Here is a 24,206-nt window from a genome sequence, read left to right as displayed (position 1 = left end):
ACGAGAACAGATGAGGCTGGGGGTCCTTGAAGAACCCCCCACGACTACTCTGGCCTTGGGCAGCAGCCACGGCACCACACAGGCCTGCTGGCCCCAGGAGCAAGGCCAGCCGTGTTCCAGGTCTGGGCTGTCTCGAGGGGGCCTGCCTCTCACCTCTCGCCTCCCCAGCGTTTCCGGTCTCCCTCACCTCCATCAAGGAAGCCCTGGCACACACACGGGCCTCTGGGGAGCCAGGAGGCTGCAGGCGGCAGGGCAGGCCTGAGCTGATCTGGCCGGCACCACAGGGTGGCGCCAGCGCCCCCCCAGTCAGTCCCTCCCAGGAACCCTCCAGGGCTGCCCCTCTTTCTCTCACTACCTTTCCAGGCTGGGGGGGACGCTTAAGAGGGTTTGAGTTTCTTCCTTGATGGGGCCGTCCACTTTGTCCGCCTCAGACTCTTCCTTTGCCCACTGGTGATTTGGGAAGAACTCCTTGCATTTGCCGTTGTGTGGCTCCAGGATGCGTTTGGGCGGCCGGGGAGGAGGGGGCAGATGCTCGGGTGGGGGGTCCAGGTCCTCATGGGAGAGCTCCTTCCACTGCTCCTGGAGGGGGCAGCAAGAGGGGCTGCAGCGCACTTGACCTGCACGCGGCTGGCCAGGCTCCATCCCCGGCACCCCACATAATCCCCAAGCCGGTGAGGAGTGATCACTGAGTGCAGGGCCCTCGAGGGGCCCCTGAGCACCACCAGGTGCGGTCCCCTTCCCCGCTCCTCCCTAAAAAGGGCAGCAAGAGGCAAGTCTCACTGACTAGTTCGGAAACCCACCCCTTTCTAGGTGAGGGGTCCACACAGGGACTCGGGAGAGAATCTGCCAACAGCCTCCTGCCCTACCCCTTCCTTGCGTTCCCTCCGCACGAACACGGCTCTCTGGCCATTTTCCCGGACACGGGGCAGTGCCAGGGCCCGTACAAAGAATCAGACCAGCAGACCCACCCGCTGAACCACAGCAGCGCTGACCTGCACGGAGGCATCTCCCATGATGAATTTGGCACCTTCGATCACAGCCAGGTAGGAGAAGCGGAGCTGGTCCGCTGTCTGGATCAGCCCCATCCGGAATTTCCTCATTTCTAACAGGACCTTCCTGATGTTGACAGACGACGGGTCTTTTCTTCTGTCCATCTGAGAGACAGGGAAGAGACAGTCGGGCAACTCTGCCCACAAGGGCAGCAGGACTTGGTTCTGGAGGGGACAGCTCCATTTTCTGCTGAGGAAAAGCCAGAGCATGAAACTGGCGGCCTCCGAGCACAGTACAGGCCTGAGAGAGGAAGACGGTCTGCGGCTCTTCCTGAGCCCGCACACGTGAAAGGCGTCCCCTCACCAGCTACCATGGGCACCAGCTCCCTTCCTGGGCCGCAGCCGAGAAAGGGCAGAGCGTGCGGGCTGTGGAGCGGCAGAGGCCGCCATGTCTCTGGGGCCCCCTTACCAGCAGAAGGCACGTGTCAGCCAGACAGAAGGTGCCAGACCGGCCGATGCCTGCGCTGCAGTGCACCACGATGGGGCCGTACTCCAGGCTGAGGGATCCCGACTCACGGACTTTGAAAAGGAAGTTGAGGAACGAGGCTGGCGATTCGGGAACTCCAAAGTCAGGCCAGGTGGTGTAGTGGAAGTGTAAGATCTCGCGAGTCTCCTGAGACTGAAAGGAGAGAGCCATTCTGCGTCTGAGAATCGGGCCCAAAGGCTCCTGCCCCCTCCCCTACAAGCCTTTCCCCATCTACTGACGAGCTTCTCAGGACCCCCGCCCTGTCCACTCACCTCCCAGCGGACACCTCTGCTCTGGGGACAGACCCGCCAGCTGCCTCTTTTCTACAGGGTGCCCCTCCTCTGCCCTCTTTCTGGTGACCAGGGATCTGAGGCTGCCCAGCCACACCCCACCACGTTGAGGTGAAGAGACACACCACGTGGGCACGTGTGTGGCACCTGGAAACTCGCCGTTACCGGCCCCTCAGAAAGTCTCCGAGGTCACTGGAGAGAAAATGAGCTAACCAGGTCGCCAAAGACAGCTGGAGGCCGGCAAGGCTGACCATGAATGGCCCTAAACTGGGGGCTCACTCTCCACTCCAGAGCTGGGGCCCTCCCACGAGGTGGAGGATGGCTCGCCTCCAAGAGCTACCCTGGGGCCCCAACTGCTCCCCAGAAACAGAGAGAAGGGGCACTAGGGAGCGTTCAGCTCAGTCCTCCAGCCAGGCCCAAGAGCGTCCACTCCCAGGGGCATCAGGCAGTGCGCAGGTCACCCGGGCGTGCATGCAGAATTCTCCTTCCTTCTCTCAGGGCACCCAGTGCAGAGGGGTAGGCATGGGAGAGGGGGGCGGGGGGCTCGCTCTGCGCATAGGTGGGCATAGGAAGGCGCGGTAGGCAGGACCCACACCGGTCCTAAGGGGCTAAGGGCAAAATGCTTCAGGCCAGAGATCTGCCTGACCAACATTTTCTTCAAATGGCCAGAACTCCCATAGGTCTCGGGCCAGGCTGGGCTGGGTGAGAGTCCCCGCCTCTCGCAATGTGCATCGCTTGAGGCCTGGATGATGCAAATCTATGGACGCACCAACAGCCTCACCCCACCAAGACTTACAGGGGCAGACGAGAGCCCGGACAACCACCCCATTCCCGTTACCTTGGGGCCAGCAGACAGAGTGGTTAGGGCACACACCTAGCAGTCCCCAATCTGGTACCACACGGTACCACATGGACCCAAAACCTCGGCCCGGAGGCCCCTAATACTGACGGGCTGGATGGATGGTCGGGATCACTGCTAGGTCCCCCAGACATCCTGAGCACCATCTGGAGTGCTCCTGCCCCCCACCTCCCATCACTTTGGGCTGAGAAGTAGAGCAGAACCCTCCTGTTGAATACCTGGCAAACACACTCTTACCCAGACACTCCAGAAAAGCCCCCCAAAATGTATTTAACAACCAGATTAGAATCCATGTTGGATTATTAAGTAACTTCTTTCATTTACACCTTGACAAAGAGGGGCTTGTTCCTGTTTGCACCCCACCCCGCTCCATGGCCACAGCCCAGCTCTTTCCCCAGGAGTCTCCTATGGGCTTGAACATATCCGAGAAAGGACTTTGGTGAGACTACCTGCTAAGAGCAAACAGAGCTCCCAACACTGCGACCACCAAGGGACTGCACTCAGCCTCGGAAGCAGCACCAAGCCCTGAGCAGTGCGCATTCCGTCTCCCTCAGCAAGCAGGACAAGCTGCCAAGGGCACTCTGAACGCCTGGAGCTCCGACGGCGGAGTGTCCTTGCGAGCGCTCAGGAGCACCAAGTTAGACTCCTTCGCCCAGGACGTGCCAATCCAGGAAGGCGCCACTGAAGACGGCGCCTAGCACGCAGCGCCCGCCCTTGCTCACCTTGGTGCCCAGCCACTTGCTTCCCTGCTTGATGGGAGACAAACCCCAGGAAACCCGGCCTGCGGTGGCACCGCCCAAGCACAGGGAGCCTCGGCCCTCACCGTCAAGTTCTCCAGCTCCAGCTGCCGCACTGTGTAGTAGGACTTGATGTCTTCCGAGACCAATGTCAGCTTCAAGTTGGTGTCTTCAAAGACCATTTCCTTCTCCTCCTTTTGGGGCCAGTACTGTGCACATTTTAACTGGGGGAGGAAGGACACTCCATCAGGGTTACTGGCCCAGGCTGACCGGCATCAGTGGTGGGGCCGACTGGTCTCCTTCTGGATGGACAGGGAGACTGAGCTGTGCTGACCAGTCCCCTGCCCTACCAGGAGGAAAGTGCTAGGCTCTGATTCTTTTCTTTTCCCTCAGAGGTGAGGCTGGAGGGCATAGCCCGCTTGTTTCTCTGAAACTCCTGACCGCTCCTTCCCCGGGCGTGAGGACGGAGACAGGCCTGTAAGAGTCGGCCTCCGAACACTGGAAGCATCCTCTGAGGACTGGGGTTCCCCCACTGCCCTGCCCTCCTTCCATTCTGTTAGACATCCATGTCCAAATTCTTCCAATGTTCTAGATCATTTCACAATTACTTGACGGTCTGGACTTAAATGTAAGCCACTAAACCGTGTTTTTCTGAAGTGAGAGAACACCCAAATATCCAGTTTCCTGTAGGCATTAGGAAATGCTCCTCGGAGCCTGTGGCCTGCTCTGCCCTGCCCAGGGAGCGGCAGTGTGATCGCAACAGACACCCGCTGAGCCTAAGGGGTTCTAAACTGCCATCAAACAGCCCCAGGACAAGGGGACACATGTGTGACACCTGAAACCCAGCTTAACGCTGCAATGACAACTCAGTGGCTGGGGCCAAGGGCTGCTTTTCAGACCATGGCCGTGCCCTGTGCTGCCTTTCGCGGAGAAGCCTCTGTGGCACACACAGGCCCCGGCCCGCTGACCTGGTTAACGAGCCATCCTCACCAGGACCCAGAGGGCAAGGCAGGATGCTGGCCCACGCCACTGCTGCTGCGGGCAGCCCAAAGTGAAACAGGGGCCTTGGGGTCAAGCCAGCCCCCAGAGCTCTGTACTGGAATCACAGGGGACGGCTCAAACCTCCCAGGGCTGAGGGACAACAGAGGACCTGCTGCCCTGAGCTTCGTCAGAGGGGGGAATCAGGAGAGATCCGGCCCGGATCTGGTTCACAGCAGCTACCAACTTCCTCTGGCCAATCGGAAACCCCACCTTGCCGCTTCCAATGGCCAAAACTCAAATTTGGACTTAAACCCACAGGCACAGACCCTTCAGATGACCCTGTTAGACTGCATGAAACTTCCTGCATAACTGCTTCCTGGGATGCAAGGGGTCTCTGAGGCAAACCCGGGGGCCAGCCAACAGTAAGAAAGGCGTATCCTTGCTCAGAGGCGGGGGCCAGGGAACAAACATGGCAGACTGCACCTCTGGTCCAGCTGCGCCAAGAGGCACTGTCGTCTAGCTCCCCCGGGGGCGATGACGTCGATGCCAAAATGAAAATGTCGATCCCCAGGAAACTTGAGGAATCACATCCATATGCTGCTTTCATGATAATTTGCATGTCCCAGGGCCCCGTGCGGGAAGCAGAGTCAGACAGGAAACGAGACGGCTGGCACGTGATCGGGGTGGCCAAAGCCCAGCCAAGCAGCAGGGCCTGGGAATGCACCAGCCACCACAGGGTGGCGCAGGCACAGCCAGCAGAGACAGATGCTCTCAACTCCATCCCCGCGCGGTCTCCAATGACAGCCAGCTGTCCAGACCCTGAGAGCAGGGTTCTCAGCTGGGGATTATCCACGCAGCGCCCACCCCCAGCTTCATTGCTGCCCAGACACTGGGCTGCAGGGACCCAGTCGCTGTCCAGAGCGGTGACACTTAAAACCTCGCACTTCACCAAACCAGCTGGTGAAGCAGAGGAAAAGTGAAAACCTAGATTCCTGGAGATGTTTTCTCCCAGGACAAATAGCATGACTTCATCGCTGACCACTCGGCAAAGCCCTCGGTAACCACCGGATAATCAACACTATCCTCTCTAAAGTGGGCTGTCAAGCCCTAAGTCTGGATCATGCCTGATGGTTTTCTGGGGGAGGGGGGAGGGGGGAGGGGAGGGAAGTGTGGCTCCCCTAGAGTCCTGTGCCTGGAGGGGCCCAAGGAGCTCAGAGAGCAGGTTCCCAGAGGAGCCCCTGGAGGCCTGCACACCCCTGGTTCTCTGCTCTGGGCACCCAACCTGTTGCTGGTTTCCACACGCCTCTGGAGGCTGGTGGGACGAGTGGTGCTGAAACTCACTGTGGATCACAAGGTGCCCTGCACCCCATGGGGAGCCCAGGAGCCAGGCAGGCAAAGAAATGTCAACAGAAAACCATCATGCTGCCTGGTTTGAAAGGGAGGAAGCTGGGGACACTGTGTATGTGTGTGTGGGGGGGAGCAGGGGAGCGGGGGTGGCAAAACTCAGGAAAAAAGGGTAGGAACACGGTTTGCGGTGAAAGATCATCTGGAGGCAGGGGAGCAGGTGAAGAGGTGGGGGCACAGGGGAGAGGCCTGGGGAGCTGCCACCACCAGCCCAAATGCACCCCGAGGAGCATTTGTAGCTACAAAGCATGAGGCCAGGAAGCTGACAGGCCCCGAGTACAGGCACGGGCAAGGCTGTGCCGACATGTGAGAGGCGGCCCCGGAACCCAGTGGCGGTTCACCCAGCAGGTGGCACCCTGGGCCAACCTGAAAACCAGACGTGACACAGATGGCTGCGGTGGCATTGGGAAAACATCAAAACTGCTCGCATCGGTTCGGTGTGACACAACGGCGGCAGCGCAGCCCCCCAGGATCAGAGGGCAGCGGGGCCCCGGAACCACGGACAGAGCAAGTACCCTGATAGGGCGGACTTACCGAGCCTTTCTCCATCACGCGGTTGAGCATGACCACGCCCCTGCTCTTCTGCTCCCACACCATCTCCCAGAAGTGGCCGCACGTGTTGGGCAGAGGGCCCTGCAAACAGTCCACAAAGACATCATTTCAAGAGCAGCCAGTGGGCGGGGCCAGGGACCACAATTCTATTTCTACCAGGTGGTGAGGGGTCACTTCCGCCCACTCTCGGTGCAGGGCTGGCCAAGAGGGGAGAGAAGCGCTGACTCTGCTCTCTGCCCTGGGCTGGCTGAAGGGCTCTGCCCGGTGTCCCTGGAGGGTGGGTGGCATGTGGGACACAACTGGGGTGCTGGCCAGGATGTACTGGAAGTGACTCACGGTGCCCCAGCTGAAGGTGAGGACCCTAGTACCTGAGTGAGGGCCTGAGGGCAAGTCACCTCACTGCTTCACGCCTCAGTTTCTCTTGCAATCTCACTGATTTTCTTCACTGGGCCATGAAAGTTTAACTATGTTCAAAGACTTCAAAGCCATGTAACATCCTCTGGGCCCTAGGAAACACCCAATTGTGAGGACGAAGATCCGGGGAGACCTGACTGCCTGACTCAGAGAGCTTGGACCAGGGAAGAAAGAAGTGGGCACCTGGGGCCCAGGTGGGGGGCCCACAGGTCCAGCGTCTCTGGTCCAGTGGGCTGCATGCAAAGCAGCCGGTCCATCTCACTCCAGCCCATAGTTCACTGGAGTGAAGGGAGCAACTGCCCGTCTGTGAGGTTCATACTGCTGAGAGGGTACCCCCACGGTGTTGAGGACGGTGTTCAGGCCCACCTGGAATCTTCTCCATCGCTTCCTCTCTCCCCTGAAAGTCCCTCCACGCATACTGAGGCCTTGAGTTTCTCATTTTCCTCCATAGCTCACCTTGGACCTGCACCTAAACCCAAGCCTCTGTGCTAGGGCACCCCGAAGTAGGGCTGCCCTGATGGCCATCCCCTGCTGCCTCCTGGCTTGCCACCTGGGCACGAGGACCCATCAGAGGGTCTGCCACAGCTGTAGCTCTTGGCGTTCTCAGCAGCTGGAGCCTTTCCTGCCCACCCCAACCTGAGTTTAAATGAGACTGAGAAATCATTTGCGATTTGAAAGGAAACACCAAATGCAGCAGACACTTTTTTTTTTTTTTTTGGTGTTCAGGACTTACTCCTGGCTCTGCACTCTGGGAACTGCACCTGGGCCAGCCCATCCAAAGCAAGTGCCCTCCCCACTGTCCTGCATTCTGGCCCCAGAGCCGACAGATACTTCTTGAGGGATGTGGCCAGACCTCTGCTCTTATTCTCTATATTTCTACACCTCTAACATCCAGAGAGGCAGTGACAAATATTGAAAATAAACCCTAAGAAAAATTCTCTTGGTTTTGTGCCTTGGGAAAAGCTTCAGTCATCTGATGAAGGGTGCAGCTGTGTGGTCCGACTGGTCCTTTCTGTGAATCCCAGGGCCCAGGCGGAGTATGTGGCCAGTCAGAACCACGGCAAGCACCTTCTAAACCCACGGAATGACAGGGGTGTCAAGTAACTGCCAGGGACTGGGGAGAGAGTAGGTTGAGGGAGGACAATGGGGCATGTTTCCATGGTGGTTTCAACATTAGGCGCCTTCTCAAACTTGGCTGTGGCCTCTTGACCCTGGGGGGTGGTTGAAGGGCTGCAACCAGGAAGTAAGAAACCTGCATCTAAAAAGAGAGTCCCTGAGAAGCCATCTTGGCCACTACCTCTTCCGAGCACCCGGCTACTACCAGGGCCCTTCCTCCTTGTCACCCTGGCCCAAGACCCGGGCAGTGAGGGCCTGGGAAAGGCCAGAGACTGTATGTACAGCAAGGATGAATCCAGCAGTTTACAGATAGAACCCCACTGGGCTGATGACCAACAGGAACCAGGGCAATGAGGAAGCATCATGCATCGCCAAGCAGCCTGTGCTCAAAGGGTTTTGTTTGTTTTGCTTTTTGGGTCACACCCAGCGATGCTCAGGGGTTACTCCTGGCAGTGCTTAGGGGAATAAACTGGGCTGCTGGGGATTGAACCCTGGCCAGCTGCATGCAAGGCAAACACCCTACCTGCTGTACCATCATTCCTGTCCCCCCACACCCCCTCACCTCCTCACCCCGGCTTTCTATCCCCAGCATCATTCTCAATCTGCCGCTCAAACCCCACTAAGGTGGAAAACCTTGAGGTCAGCAAGGAGTCTAAATGCTCTGGAATACTGTCCGTGAACCCAAGCATGTGGTGTCCCCCTGCCCCCGGAGCTATAAACCCTGAGGTCACTGAGGATTCTAGATGCTCTCTATGCTTGTGTTTGAACCCAAGCCAGAGCGCTGGGCTGGCACTGCGGCATCTGGATGGACATCTGGACAAGAAGCCTGTTCTACGGCTCACTGCCAGCTTCATCAAGAGCTCCTGGCCCCGCCCATAGGCGACTCTGCTGCTCCTGCTCTCCCAGACGGAGTCAGGCTTCCTGCCAAACTGAATCCCAGAAGGATTTCCCCTGGTTGTTCTTTTGGTGGCCCAACGACCTGTCTCTCTCAAGGATGCAGCCTGTTTTGCTTGCAATATAGGTAACACCGCCTGAACACCCTTTAGTTGACAGTGCGCAGGGCAGAGCTCCAGACAACCCTCAGGTAGTCCGTTCACCTGGGTCAGGATGTAACTCCTTTGGGCTTCTTCCATCCGGATCAGACTAGCATTGATATAGTCGTTGTCCTCTTGATGCAGCCGAACCCGACTGTGATCAACTGAAAGGCAAGGCAGGCCCCAGAGGTTAGCCCTGCGGAATCTCAGAGTCCACACAGCAGTGCGCACCCAGAGGTCAGCCCTACAGAATGCCAGTGTCCACACAGGCAGTGTGGCCAGTCCAGGAAAGTGAAGGTGTCCACACCAGCTGTGCATGTACTCTTGTAATTGAGATGCATCCTCCAGTCGGGGGAGCAGTGTTTCCGGAAAGGCTTCCTGGAGGGTTTCACAGAATGCTAAATAGCAAAAGAGAAGCTACAATACACATGAAACATCATTCTACTTGGGGAAAGGTTCCTGGGTCAGCTCCCTGAGGGTGATGAGCAACCTGATGGGGTGTGGGGGGAACAGTGGGACAGACGTGGGATCTATTTAGAGGCCAAACAGACACTCTGGTAGGGAAAAACACGAGAGGCTTTATCTTTACAAGGAAACAAAATATACCAGAAAAATACCCAATCCCCGAGGCCGAGGTGCTGGGCCACGCCATCAGGTAGGGCCTGTGAACACCTCTCGTGCCCACAGTGGTCTGGAGGGGAGACCGACGCAGCCTCAGCAGCAGCAGCAGCGCCTGCCCATCTTTACTCAAATACAAATACTTAGGTAATACTAAGTGGACCATGGAAATGAAAATTCTGCAAACAACGCAACAGGAGGGGGTTCAAAGAACTCTGCATTGACTTTGGGTGGGCAACTCAGCTGTTGGGGGGCTGTGCTTTCCAGGTGCCAAGGACAGCGAGCCCCTTAATTTTTCCCTTGAAGACCCCCTAACCTTAAACGCAAAAGACATTTTCTATGGGAGAGTAGAAGAGAGATAAAGAACACGTGAAGATGGCAATGGGAAGGCCTGGGAGTTGCTAGCTGGTGGCTGACAACATACATGCACCGTTCTCGAGAACTAGCTCCCCAAGCCACTTGGATGAGCACTGATAAAGCTCCATTACAGGACCAGCTTTTCCATTCTGAGCCATGTCAGCACAAGCTGGAGACCTGAAAACGTGGCCTTGAAGGAACGCCAGGGGGAATGAATCACCCGGAAGACATTGTCCATAGACCAGGTGTGCTATGTCAAGGGGAGAGGGTGTCAGGGTGCGTCCCATGTTTCTAGGTTACCTGGGACTGCATTTTCGATGTCCCTGGCACACACTTTCAGCGAATAGGAAGCCACTATTTCATAGGACCAAGGTTTGTGGGTGCGACACACACAAACAGTGGCTTCTGTTTTTTCATCTGCGTACAATAGTAGACTGGAGGGTCTCTTGTTCCAGTGAGATTCAGAGAGGGGACCAGCGTGCACGAAGAAACACAGCTCAGTGGTGGGCTGAGATTATCAACCCAGGCAGGGAGCCAGGCAACTGGTCCCAGGCCCACGGCAGCTCTTCTCCTTCCCACGAGCCTGGGGGCTCTCCAGATGGTACCATGAGCATTGGAAGGGAACATGGGAAAGGGCTCGTGGGGGACACAAGCGAGGTTCTTCCAGGTCCCGACCAGAGTGCAGGCCACAGGAGTTGTGGGCAGTGACAGGGTTTGGAAGCAGGGAGGTAAGCAGAGAAGGCCTCTAGGCTAGAGCAGACAGCGAGTTCCTGTTCCTCCCATGGTTTCCTTGCTTGCCACAGTTGCTAGCACGTTTAGTGCTGTTTACTCTGCAGCTCTGAGCAGACTGTGAGCTATCCTAAAAAGCAGGGGCAGTTGCCAGGGACCAGCAAGCAGTGTGCTGAGGCAAGGGGCTCCACCCAGGGGCCGCTGCCTGCCTGTAGCAGAGGGGGTGGGTAGGGCCCCTGCAGGAAGCATTCCAGCTCAATCCTATGTTCCAGGAGCTCTGCATTCAGTTGCTGAGTCAACCAGAAAAGGATCGGATTCTGCCACATTCTGCTTCAGCTGGCGGGAAAGTGACTCATCATAAAAACAGTCACAGCTTTTTAAAAAACGGGCTTTGAACTGGGTGGAATTTTCCAGAAACTGAAACCTGACCCCTCTAACATGGTGGAAATGAACCACAACCCAAAGTCTCTAATGCCTTCATTCTAGGAAACAAGTCAGGAACTAGCTACCAAACCCCAGAGGGCTGGGCGTCTTGGGGGCGATGAGGAGTGAGAGCAGGGTGGTGAGAGAATACTTACAGGGACTGACATCTCTGTACCTGTTTCGGTTTTTGTTCTTAGGAAGTTTGGCCACTCGACATGGGAAGTCACTGGCTTCGTGTCGGATATCCTACGAAGAAAAGGAAAAGTGTCTTTTGAAACTGGCACTAGGATCCATTGAGACCTGCAGCTGCGCCAGGTGCTGAAGGATCCTAGACACAAGCACCCATGACAGAGCCACATAGTGTGAGAAAGGCAGGTGACATCTGAGAGTGGCCACAGGGCCTGGGGGACACGGGAGAGATTGAACTGAGGTCTGTATAAGTGATGGTGGGGCTCGCTCTGCATGTAGCCAGCCCAGCTTCAATCCCCGGCACTACAGACGGTCCCCTGAGCCCACCAGGATTAATCCCTGAGCACTGCTGGGAGTATCCCCACCCCGTAGCACCCCCCTCCCCCAAGGTGGGTTAGGGTAGACTAAAATGGGGGGATGTTCCATACAGGAGTTCCCAGCACAGAGAGCCCGAGGGCTGGTGTCACACAGTATCCAAGGAGCAGGGAACGGGGAGTAGAGGCCCGCCAGAGCCTGGGAAGCCGAGCACACAGGCCTGGGGGTTCCATCTGCACCCTCCCAGTTGGCGACAGTGAAAGCAGACATAAGCACCTCGATGCCGAGCACCCTCCAAATGCTTCCTGAAGAGATGGCAAACAATTCATGACAGATGACTGTCAGGACGGGACGTGGCTGGTGAGGGCCTCTGCGCCTCTGCTGGACGGCTCCCACACCTCCCACAGCTCCCACATCAATCCTGCACTGCCTCCTCGCAGCTCCTGCACGGTGCTCTCGCACTGCTCTGAATTTGCTCCCCTGAAAACAGCACCATGTTCATACTAAATACTCTTGCTCCTTCCTGTTCTGTTGTTGGGGGTGGGGTACCACACTCAGTGATGGAGGACAGTACCAGGGTTTCCCACAGGCCCTAAGGCATATCCCTGGGCCCCCAATAAGCCTTTTATTTTAATTTGTATTTTATTATTATTAAAAGACAAACTTGCACAATAATGTGAATGAATGGCCTTAAAGTCACTATTCTGTACACCTAAAATGCCTACATACAAAATTATGTTCTATGTCTATTTTACTGCAACTGGAAAAAGAAGTGTTCCTCCCCTTCCTTAGGAGCAAAGCCAACAGCCCCACAACCTTGGAAGCTGACAAAGAGGCTGGTAAGGCCAAGCTAGCAGTGGGGACCTTCAAGAACCATCCTGATTTCCACCAGAGAAACTCCACAGGCTCGGGACAAGCTTCCCTTCAGGTAAGGTGGTGGGATTCACCCCAGAGGGCCAGGCTGCGGTGGGGCTGTCTGATAAGAGCTGGAGCATAACCTCCACAGAACCATCTGGAGCTTTATCAATCAGAAGGCAGAGTGTCCCAGAGATGACGTGAGCAGACAAGAGTTAGACCAAACTCTGGCACCAGGGCAGGCCACAGAAAGGCCCCACAGGCTATATGCATCTGCTCTGAGGTCTCCCTGCACCTGCCAAGTCCCTGTGTCTGTCATGACATCACGGAGAGCAAATTGTGGAAGGAAAAAAAACAAGGTAAAAGATCACCCACAAAACCACCGCAAGGAAAGGAAACACCAAAGTCATTTCAAGAAAACCTCCAAGACCCTCCAAAGTATCGTAAGAAACACCAACTTCTGGGTCAGAAATACAGCCTGGTGGAGGGGCACTAGTCTCAGGTCTGGTCTGATCCCTGCCACTGCAAAAATGATACCAAAGATTCTGGCACCTAACCCCCAAACCACAAAATATGAATCCAGAAAGATATATGCACACCTCTGTTCTTTGTGGTGCTCTGAACAACAGCCAGGCTATGCCAACAACCCAAATGTCCCACGAGGGACGAGAGGAGAAAGAAGCTGTTGCATATATACACAACATTACTCAGCTAACAGGAAAAGATGAAATCTTGCAGTTCGCCTCAATGACATGGATGGAACTGGAGGGCATCATGTTACGTGAAGAAAGTCAGAGGGAGGACAAGTAGCAGACGAGGTCATGCATTTGCAGACAGAGGCGAAACAAGGGACAAGATCGTACTGAAAGATGACAAACCTTTAGCCTTGGATCACAGACTCAGATTACCAAGCAGTGGGGGAGCAGGGGAAAAAAAGAAGATGTGAGATAGAGGGTACATGGGGGCGATGGGGGTTCCAAACACTTTGATGATAGTGGGGTGTATCAACACTAACACTAATGCACATCAATATGCTGACAATGCTGTCACCCTATTACCTAAACTATAAGCAGTCAAAGGCAGTTAAACAGTGGGAGAGGTGTTGTCCTGTTGTTCATCGATTTGCTTGGCACCAGTAACGTCTCCATTGTGAGACTTGTTGCTACTGTTTTTGGCATATCAAATATGCCACGGGTAGCTTGCCAGGCTCTGCCATGCGGGCAGGATACTCTCGATAGCTTGCTGGGCTAGTAGGAACAACAACAACAACAACAAAAAAGGCAATTAAAAAAGTTTCCAAAGATAAAAACCACCCATTCTTAGTACATTAATGTGTTTCCAGATTCCAGTGAAGAGCATCTTTTCTGTTTCTAGGAAGAAACACAGCTCCCTTTCCAAGGATAAAATAATCCAAACGGCTTCAGACTTCACAAGAACACTGAAGACTAGTTAGCAAAAGAGCCATAGATTCAAATATTGCGGGCGGCAGGGGGGAGAGGTGTGGGGAGATGATTTCCAAGAATCAAGTGATCCAAACAGTTTCAGACTTCATAAGAACGCTGAATTCTAGATAGCAAAGAAGCCATAGATTCAAATATTGGGGGGGGAGGGGAATGGTTTTCAACCAAGAATTCTATATCCAGCCCAATAATCATCAAGAGAGATGGGAGTAACATTCTGGAAAATAAAAACATTTTCAGAGGTGAAAGCTCCCCAAAATTCTCTGTCTAGCCTCCCTTTACTTGACCTACTGGGGCATGTCTTCCACCTGAGTGAGGAAATGAATTCAAGGAAAGGGGGAAATGTAAACTCTACAAAGGAAAAGACCAACACAAGAGTGAGGGCAAAGGAAACTTCTCCCAACTGAGAAGGGGAGAACACCCAGGGTAACCAGAGGCCAGGAAGAGGTGTCAAGTGGATGAGAAGAAATCAAGTGACTCAAGAGCATCAGTTGTGTGTGCTCCAAGGCCTCTGTCTGCCACACTGGGATCAAACAAGGCCACCAGATGGAAATCCAGGAAATAAGAAACACAGTGGAATAGAGTAGGAAAGTTGAACTGGACAGCAGAAGGGTGCTGGAGGGAGAGGCAGTTTACTGACCCACCAGGGCAGTTAGAAGGATGAGGGTTTTCTACAGGGATTTTTCTTTTCTTTTCTTTTTTGCTTTTTGGGGGTCACACCTGGCGGTGCACAGGGGGTTACTACTGGCTCTGCACTCATAAATTACTCCTGGCAGTGCTGGGGACCATATGGGATGCTGGGAACCGAACCCGGGTTGGCCGCGTGCAAGGCAAAAACCCTACTGGGTGTGCTATCACTCCAGCCCCCGGATTTCTCTAACACAAAATGAAACTGAGAAGTTACCTGAAACTTCCCTGCCAAATGCAGCAGTTACCACCACCTGCAAACGAGCAAACTTAAGATGTGGTGAGGGTGAGAAAAGACACGGTATAAAAACACACACCAGCGCGATGACTTAGGACTCAAAGACAAGCAAACACTTTCATGTTGTTTTGCTTTTGGTTCTGGCCACACCCAGTGATGCTCAGGGGTTACTCCTGGCTCTGTACTCAGGAATCACTCCTGGTGGTGTTTGGGGGACACTGTGGGGTGCCAGGGATCAAACCTGGGTCAGTCACATGCAAGGCAAATGCCCTATTTGCTGTACTATTGCTTCAGTCCCTCAAACATTTAAGTCTGTTGAGCATACCGCAAACCACACGACCCATCTCACCTGCTCTGTGCACTAGAAAGGGTAGGCCGAATCCCAGGGGTCGCAGTGCACCTCTCCTGGGCAGGCCTCAGGGAGCTGGTGGGAAGGACGAGCAACAGCAAGAGAAAACTGCAAATAACACTAGACAAAGAGCAACTACAGGTTGTTATTTCCTTGACCTATTTTCTTTTTCACAGAGGCATCCACAGCAGAGCTTACAGGTTCGGGGGCCACTCACAGCAACACTCAGCGCAGCAGTGCTGGCCTGACAATTTAATGCTTGCCACCCCCACCTCTACACTTGGTGCTGGGGGAAAAGGGGCACAATAGGATGCTAGGTAAGCAAATTCTGAGAATCATGCTTTAAGGAATGCACACCAAACCTTTGAGCCATTTCCCTGGCAACCATGGGACACGTTTAAAAGGAAACAGCATGGCCTGATGTGTGGACACGCAAAGCCTGTGCTCAGCCCATTGAGCTAATCTCAAGCCCTTGGATTTCTTCCTTAAAAACAGTACTTAGGAGGTCAGAGAGAAAAAGTATATCGTGGGTAGGGCATTCCTGCCTTGCACCATGAGGCCCAGAGTACAACCAGGTGTGTCCTCAACCCTGTCCACTCCCTCCCCCCACCAAAGTATTTAGTTCTATCATCTGCCATTTAATCCTCTTATGTTATTTTACTTTAAATCCACAGCATGATACTTACTACGGTTATTTTAATGTCTTTATTTGCTGACTCAAAGACTGTTGTTTCTGGGTTCTCGGTCTTGTCTTTAGGTTACAAATCGTTCTCCTTATTTTTATATCTGGTAGGGCATATAGAATCATTTTTGTTAGCCATTTCTCTACTGAATTGCCCAGATATTTCCATTCTTGCTGGAGGAACAGGAATTTTAAAGAACTGTCCTTCCCCCAACACTTGAATATAAAATTCACCCCATAATGTGCTCGTTCTATTCAGCAAAAGACTTAAGATAGGAACCAGAGTAGCAGGTAAGGAACTTGTCTTGCAGGTAGCTGACCCAGGTTTGACTCCTGAGCCAGGAGTAAGCCATGAGGATCATCTGATGTGGACCCAAAACAAAACAAAAGCCTCATGACTTTCAAAAGAAGTCTTCCTCTGCCTAGCTTATTCTAGCTCTTCTGAATTCTCTGGTAGGCAAATTCTAGCCTTTAAAAAAAAGTATTTTTTGAACACTTTTTGGTTTTTGTTGTTATTGTTGTTTGTCTTCTGACCTGGCAGTACTCAGGGGTCCATGCCAGAATTATAATCTTCAAGTTCAGAAGTGAAAATGTACCTTTTAAAATCAGGGGCTGGTGGACCAGAGAGCTAGTATAGTGGGGATGGCATCTGCCTTGCACACAGCTGACCCAGGTTTGACCCCCAGCATTCCATATGGTCCTCCGAGCTTGTCAAGAGTGGTCCCTGAGTGCAGAGTCAGAAATAAGCCGAGAACATCGGGGTGTGGCCCCCCAAACCAATTTTTTAAATATATATATATATATATATATATATATATATATGTAGCACGGTCGTCCCGTTGTTCATCAATTTGCTTGAGCGGGCACTAGTAACGTCTCCATTGTAAGACTTGTTACTGTTTAAAATATATAAATAAAATAAAGCCAGGGTTCGGGAGATAATATAGGGTTTAAGGCATCTGCCTTATATGCATCCAGCCCCAGTTTGACTCCAGGAACACACAGCCCCCAAACTGCATGGGTATCCACAGGACCCAAGTAGTGTGCATCCTTGAGCTCTTATATTAAGCTGCTGGTCAGGTCAGCTGAGAACTGTCAGGAGGGGCCCCTGGGCATCCTGAGCACTACTTGGGAGACCTCCAAAATAACAATAGATAAGAATTACAGTGGTTTGGAAGAAAGTGGATGATTTCATCAATAAGTCTTGTGAAATGTTTTGCTAAATTAAAATTAATTTAAATTTCTGTATTCTGAAATTGTCAAGGTAACTTTCCAAAAGATCTAGAAAAAGTAGATTTATGGTGTCTGAGTGAGTTTCATGAGACCTCCATCACAGCATAAAATGTTCCTAGATCTTTTACAGTGCTGATCAAAAATTAAACAAACCAACATCCACACAACATTTCTACAGAGAAAAAGTAAACTAAGGGTGAATCAACCTTATAGGAAAATGAATGCTAAGCAAATTCAGGAGCCAAGCCAAAAAGGAAACATAAAGCAGGTTCTCAGAAGTGTGTCTTAAACAAAAACACCTGACATTTCAAGAATCATCCCAAATACACCTCAGCATTTCAGGGCTGGGAATTATTTTAGAAAATCTTTGGCTAAATAGAAGAATTTAAAAGCAAATGTATTAATTCTTTGCCTATTCCCTCCATCCCCTGCCAATTCTTTACTAGCTTGGAAGAACTTACTCTTCTTAGCACATATTCCAGAAGAGTGAGAGAAAATATAAAATACTGGCCCAGAGTATACTTCCTCCTAGGGAATAAGGTGGAAAAAGTGCTAATGAAGCAGGCCTAAGTATGATGAAAACATCCAGGTCTTCATTATACTCTATCATTTTAGAAAGGCACTGGGCACCCAATATAATCTGAATTCTCTCTTTAGCAAAACATTTCACAAGACCCAAAGGCATGTTCTTACAGAGTTAGGATTTAGTCAGGCTAGAAATACTTGGTCAAGCCAGAACTGGGAGTCAGAGAAGACGTAAGCTAGTGACAGGAAAGAAAGAAAACATGGAAGGATTCATTTTGTCAGCTCCAGTTCCCTTCCCATTCTCCTCTTGCTAACAGAACAATCTGTTAATAAACACCAAGGAGAACATACACCTAATACTCAGAACACAATGAATTAGGGCCCAGAGCAAATCCAGTTTTGTGTTTTTTCAAGAAAACAGTTCATCATCCATTATTCAAATGTGACCCCCCCCACCCCCCTCAATGAAGCCAAAAGTTAAAACGTGGGTGAAGAGCTAACAATTTCTTATTAAGCCTTCTCTTTCGCTTGAAGTCACAGAGGTAAAAAGCCAGTCTAAGTCTTACAGAATTATTTTTGGAGTAAAGCATTTTGTGAAGTTCAACATAGCAATACTGGTTTAACACTCTTTTCACTTCAATCTCACAACTGTTGAGAAGTGGAAGTTGCCAGAATTGTTTTGCTTTACATCTGGGTCACACAGGCGCCCCAAAAGAACACCAAGTATTTATAGGAACACAGCTTGGTTTTCAGGGAGTTACCTGCTAAACATCCAAAAAAGAAAAATCTCCACTAGCCTCACCTCCTAGTCATCTAACAAAGTCCCTTCATAACTCTCCACCTGAGTGTTGCAAAATCCTGCCGGTCTTAATTGAGCAAGTGGCTACGGAGTGCTTTACAGAAGCTGCTGGCGCTCAGAAATGGGCAAGTGGGACTGGAGGGCAAAGCTGCAGTGCAGTTGAGGCAGTACTGCCGCGGCAGTGAGCCAACACAGGGGGTGCATTTCCTGGAACGCCTGCAGGAGTCACCACCAAGTCTGGGCTACAGAAATGGGGGAGGGGGTGGCTAGCTTGAAAGGGCAGAAATCAAACCTTCAAAGGAAGGTGTGCTGAGCCAATTTCTAAAATCACAAATCTCATGCAAGAGAACATACCATTTCTGTGTAACAAAGGGCATTCTAGGAAGTACTTGTCATCAAGGCCAGAGGTCAAATGTCTCTTTAAGTGGAAAGCAATGTGGCAGCCTTTACACAGAGAAGTTCATGGGATCTCATGCGCACAAAAATCTTAGAAAACATTCTGCATCATACTTATCCACTTAAAACACCCAGCACACCAGAATCATACTGATCATTACTGCTAAATTTTAAGATAAACTATAATGCTTGCATCATGAAACATGTGAAATTCAGCCAACCAATACCCATTTTATTTGGTTAAAAATTTTAAATGATTACATGTTAAATTGTGAAAAGATGCTGAAAAGCAAACCAGGCATAGTATCCAAGGGTCTTCCAAGACTCCCGTGTGGTCACTGTAAGAGAGACACAGAGGGGGGCTGGAGTGATAGCACAGCGGGTAGGGCTTTTGCCTTGCACGCGGCCGACCCGGGTTTGAATCCCAGCTAGGGTCCCCTGAGCACCACCAGGAGTAATTCCTGAGTACATGAGCCAGGAATGACCCCTGTGCATTGCCAGGTGTGACCCAAAAAGCAAAAAAAAAAAAAAAAAAAAAAAGAGAGAGAGACAGAGGTGGAGGGAGGGCTGGGTCGGGCAGCATTTGAAGAGAGGAGACAAAAGCATCCCCGACAGAGCTAGAGGAAGTGTAAGGTCATTTCATACCCTGGTCAGTGCCAGGTTAAAAGGAGTAACCAATCACGAAAGGAACAACTACATCCATTTGGAACCCAGCTGCTTGAGAAACCCTCACAAGTGTGAGGCAGGGGGCAGAAGGGAGGGATGGCCCCCCCATCCCTGAGGTGGCATGACAACCAGGTGGGGATGATGGGATGCTTCAGGCAGCTGACACAAACCCTCTGATCAGCACAGGGAGGCTGAAAGCAGAGTGACGCCAGAGGGAGGAAGCCAGAGAGCTTCCACCCACACTGGCCCCCAGGCGTAGCGCCCCCCAACACAGAAGATCACCAGTTCTGATGCCACCCATCAACTAACAAAATAAACCCATGACCTGGCTGGGATCGACTGTCAGGCACTATTTGTCCATTTGTTTATTTTTTAAATACTTGCATGTGGCCAACCTAGGTTTGATCCCTGCATCCCATATGGTCCTCTGAGCACTACCAGGAGTGATCCTTGAGTGTGGGGCCAAGAGTGATCCCTGAGTATTATGGTGTCCCTCCAAAAAAATACTGACATAAATAAAAACAACTAGCACAAAGTTTTCTGAACCAGAAAAAAAACAGTAGCAGTAAAGAACTAATGAGAGAGTTTGGAAATGAAACTTACATTAGCTGGAAAAAAAATGAAGAAAAGGCAAAACACACAAGATAAGCCTGGAAGGAACGCAGGGAGGAGTAAAGGATGAGAGGACAGAGCAATGCAGCAAAGAAAGGAGGTAGCAGGAAGGAGCTTGAGAGATGGAGGAAGGAGACCCCTTAATCTAAAATACTAAGTCAGTGCTTAGCCAGCCAAGAACACAAGTAAAGCAGCAGATTATCAGAACGACTTCCAGATCAATTATATCTTCTTTTTTTTAAATGGGGGTGGTGGTGCTGGTGCTCAGGAAACCACTGAGGTGTGGGGACTCTTTTATAAACTGAACAAACTTAAGTTTTTTTTTTTTTTTTTAACAATTCTAAGGAGATGCTGCCATTAAAAACCTTAAGATCCTCCATTTCAAAGGGACCTCTATCATTGATGAAAATCCTAAGTCTATTAAGAGCAGACTTTTTGGGGCTGGAGCGATAGCACAGCGGGTAGGGCGTTTGCCTTGCACGTGGCCAACCCGGGTTCGAATCCCAGCATCCCATACGGTCCCCTGAGCACCGCCAGGGATAATTCCTGAGTGCAGAGCCAGGAGTAACCCCTGTGCATCGCCAGGTGTGACCCAAAAAGCAAAAAAAAAAAAAAAAAAAAAAAAGCAGACTTTTTATATAACAATAATATATAAAATATTATACATTTGTGGTCAATATATTCCTTTTCCGTATTAATAATAATTATTATAGTAGACTCACTGGAAATGGAGGATCTTAACCTTTTTTTTTTTTTTAAACAGCTGACAGTGCTTAAGGGACCATGTGGTACCATCTGATTTGGGGCTCCTACATGCACCCCAGCCCTTTGACCTATCTTCCTGGTCCTAAGAAAACTGTGTGATGAGTGAAAACTTTATTGTTATAGTGTTTTATTACTGAGAAACCATTAAAGCATATTCAGAGAACTGGGGGGCTGAAGCTAGAATTTGGAAATAGCATTCCGAGTTAATTATAGCCAAGCTATTGAATGCCTTCCTTATATCAACAGAACTGCTCACAAAGAGATACAGAAACTGCTTTCTCAAGTGTCATTGACTTTAAACTGTATTTTCCCATCCATAATAGTATCCTTTTTAAAAACCACTTATGTTTTCTGTTAAATGTCATGAATTCCACCTTGGGAAGAAATCAATAGGCAGAAAATGAATGAAGCAGACTTACAGTAATTGATGTCAATAAAACCTATTGGAATCAGTATCTTTTTAAACACCAAGAACCACAAAACCATTCCTGTAAGAGAACAGTGTAAAAATCGGAATCCACTTTCACTTCCAGTTTACTTTGTTTTCCATAGAAAGTTTAGAGGCCCTGCTGCCCAGGACAAAGCTGGGGCTGGCAAGGGAATCAATCTGCTGCTCCCAGCGCCCTCTCCCCACTCCCAAGTTCATTTCCTAAGCTCAGCGTCACTGGAGAGGCCTTGGAAACCCACATGGTATTCTGACCCGAAAATACTGGAGAGACACAGTTTGAAATGAGCATCATTAGGATTATGAATAGGAGAAAACATGTCAAATGAAGCTGATTTTGATTAAGAATTTCTTAAATATCCCAAGAGCCACATAAGATCCTGTTCCCATAACTAAGGAAAGAGCTTCTTGCATTATTATCAACCAAATAAGTTTTCTAAATAAGTTTTAGCTGTAATATATTTTTTGGGGGAAGTGGGGGGTACTTGGGCCATACTCAGTTGTGCATGGGGATCACTCCTAGTGGTGTGCTCAGCTGACCATAAGCAGTGATGGTGAGAGAACTGCACTGACCACATGCAAAATAAGCACCTTAATCCCCCCTGCCTGTACAGCTCTGGTCCTGATGTAATATACTTCTTTACACATCACTTGAAGGATCAGGGAAGAAGGGGGGGGGGGGCAAAGTGCAAGGTATTATCACCGCCTAGAAGCATCTGCAGTGAATGATAATTCTTCAGTAAGACCACACACAAAAAAAATAATAATACAACAGCAATCTGAGAAGAGAGGAAGCAGGTGACCAAGTTCTCATACACAGCTTTACAAAGAATTGTGTCTGGACTGAGGAAGCAAGTTCTAGATTCAGTGCATTCAAGTCCATCCAGTTCTCAGAGCACTGACAGTGTGGCAGGCATGAGCAGATGACGGGGGACAAGGCAGGGACAAATTCCCCAGGGAAGCAAGTCCACAGCTCAACAGAAGTCACGCTCAGTTCAGCCTCCAGAAACCATGACTCCCCCGCAAGGTCAGCCGTTTAACAAGATCCGAATGGTGAAGTCCCCACGGCAGCCCCTGACCCACACCAAGGACCTTTCCCTCTGGAGAGGCAGGAGGAGTGGTCCAGAGTCCCGGCCTCTACCTGCACGCCATCTCTCTTTTGCCTTCTTCCAGGTATTATGTCCCTGGGCTGTGCCCAGCACCACGGCCCCAGGCTGGTGCACCCACAGGCACCACGCACTACGGGCAGCTTCCAGGGAGCTCAGTCTCTAGACAGACTTCTCACCCTTACCCAGGCTCTCATCCACAACTGAGATGCTCCTTCACTGACATGATGCTAACTCAGGAGGTGGCTAAGCCAATAGCCCAGGGCTTCAAACTGGGGCTTCAGGAGAAAAATCTTTTGGAGTCAATCAAGCTGGTGGGGAAAGGCTTACTGACAGAAAATGAAACCCCTCCAGTTTGGTGAATGCTTTCTGCGAACCCTGGCAAGACATGCTTGCCCTATCATGAGGGCCTAAGGGACAAAAAAAGAGGGAGGGAGGGAGGAAGGAAGGGAGGAAGGAAGGGAGGAAGGAAGGAAGGAAGGAAGGAAGGAAGGAAGGAAGGAAGGAAGGAAGGAAGGAAGGAAGGAAGGAAGGAAGGAAGGAAGGAAGGAAGGAAGGAAGGAAGGGAAAAAAAAAAGCCACCCTAAGTCCAGAACCTCTGGTTTTCTAATACTTGGACTTGCCATTTCTACCCCAGAATGCAAATCTGAATACAGCAAGGAACATCATGCAACAGCCTTACCGCAGTCCAGTCACTGTCAAGTAACTACTCAGAGCAGAAGTGCAGACACATGCCCTGCTAACACAGGCCACCCCTGTTCACGAGACATCTGCACAAGTGAGCAAGAGGCCACTAGCCCAGGTGACAGTACTAAAGTGTTCTGAAGAAAGGCTCATGGGGGGGGCGGGGGGGCTTTGGAGCGACAGCATTGCGTGGAGGGCGTTTGCCTTGCACTCGGCCGACCCGAGTTCAATGACCAGCATCCCATATGGTCCCCTGAGCACCGCCAGGAGTCAATTCCTGAGTGCAGAGCCAGGAGTAACCCCTGTGCATTGCCGAGTGTGACCCAAAAAGGGGGGGGGGGAAAGAAAGGCTTGAGATTGGTACTGGGCAGGCTAATTTATGCTTTTAAGAAGTACTTTGACGGGCTGGAGCAATAGCACAGCGGGTAGGGCATTTGCCTTGCATGTGGTCGATCCGGGTTCGATCCCCAGCATCCCATAAGGTCCCCCGAGCAACGCCAGTAGTGATTCCCTAAGTGCAGAGCCAGAAGTAACCTTTGTGCATCACCGGGTATGACCCAAAAAGCAAAAAAATAAAAAAAAATAAAAATAAAATAAAAATAAAAATAAAAAATTGGGGGGCTGGAGCAATAGTATAGCGGGTAGGGCATTTGCCTTGCACGCGGCCGACCTGGGTTCGATTCCTAGCATTCCATATGGTCCTCTGAGCACTGCCAGGGGTGATTCCTGAGTGCAGAGCCAGGAGTAACCCCTGTGCATCGCCCGGTGTGACCCAAAAAGCAATAAATAAATAAATAAATAAATAAAATGAGAAGTACTTTGACGTATATCCACTAGTACAGTATTACAAAATAGTTACTCATCCGAAATCCTCCGTAGGACATTTTTTCCCCTCTCTCCCCTCAAGTACTTAGTAGCCCCGATCATGTTACTGCCTTATAGTTTTGCCTTTTCCAGAAGGACCCTATAGTGCAAATCAAATTGCAGCCCACGTTTTTCCTAAAAGGTGGTCTACTTTCCCCCCTAATAACTTTCAGAGCTCCTTATGAAATCCTAGACAGTTTTTTTATATGAATCATCTTTACCAAGTCGCTTCTGTTAGTGGCTCACAGGCAACTATTACTTATTTGCACGATTCCAGAGATGGGCCCTTTGGTCTGGCTTTAGTGGA

General features: G+C 51.1%; 1 protein-coding gene across 2 annotated transcripts in view; it reads right to left on the bottom strand.

The window, feature by feature from the left end:
• The window catches only part of PTPN1 (protein tyrosine phosphatase non-receptor type 1), a 58,420-nt gene that overhangs the window by 3,073 nt on the left and 31,141 nt on the right, over positions 1-24,206 (bottom strand). Inside the window, exons 2-8 of one of the 2 annotated variants that reach the window (XM_055139334.1) lie at positions 11,185-11,275; positions 8,966-9,066; positions 6,321-6,419; positions 3,488-3,625; positions 1,459-1,668; positions 993-1,154; positions 356-579 (exon numbers count right to left, since the gene is read on the bottom strand). In XM_055139334.1, coding sequence (XP_054995309.1) covers positions 356-579; positions 993-1,154; positions 1,459-1,668; positions 3,488-3,625; positions 6,321-6,419; positions 8,966-9,066; positions 11,185-11,275 — 1,025 coding nt within the window. The remainder of the gene's footprint in view (positions 1-355; positions 580-992; positions 1,155-1,458; positions 1,669-3,487; positions 3,626-6,320; positions 6,420-8,965; positions 9,067-11,184; positions 11,276-24,206) is intronic. The other variant, XM_055139335.1, reaches the window with a different exon arrangement.

Source organism: Sorex araneus, chromosome 5 (genome assembly GCF_027595985.1).
Source record: "Sorex araneus isolate mSorAra2 chromosome 5, mSorAra2.pri, whole genome shotgun sequence".
In the NCBI taxonomy this organism is placed as follows: Eukaryota; Metazoa; Chordata; class Mammalia; order Eulipotyphla; family Soricidae; genus Sorex; species Sorex araneus.
Note: the sequence above shows the minus strand (reverse complement) of the source record. Positions and strands in the feature narration are given on the sequence as shown.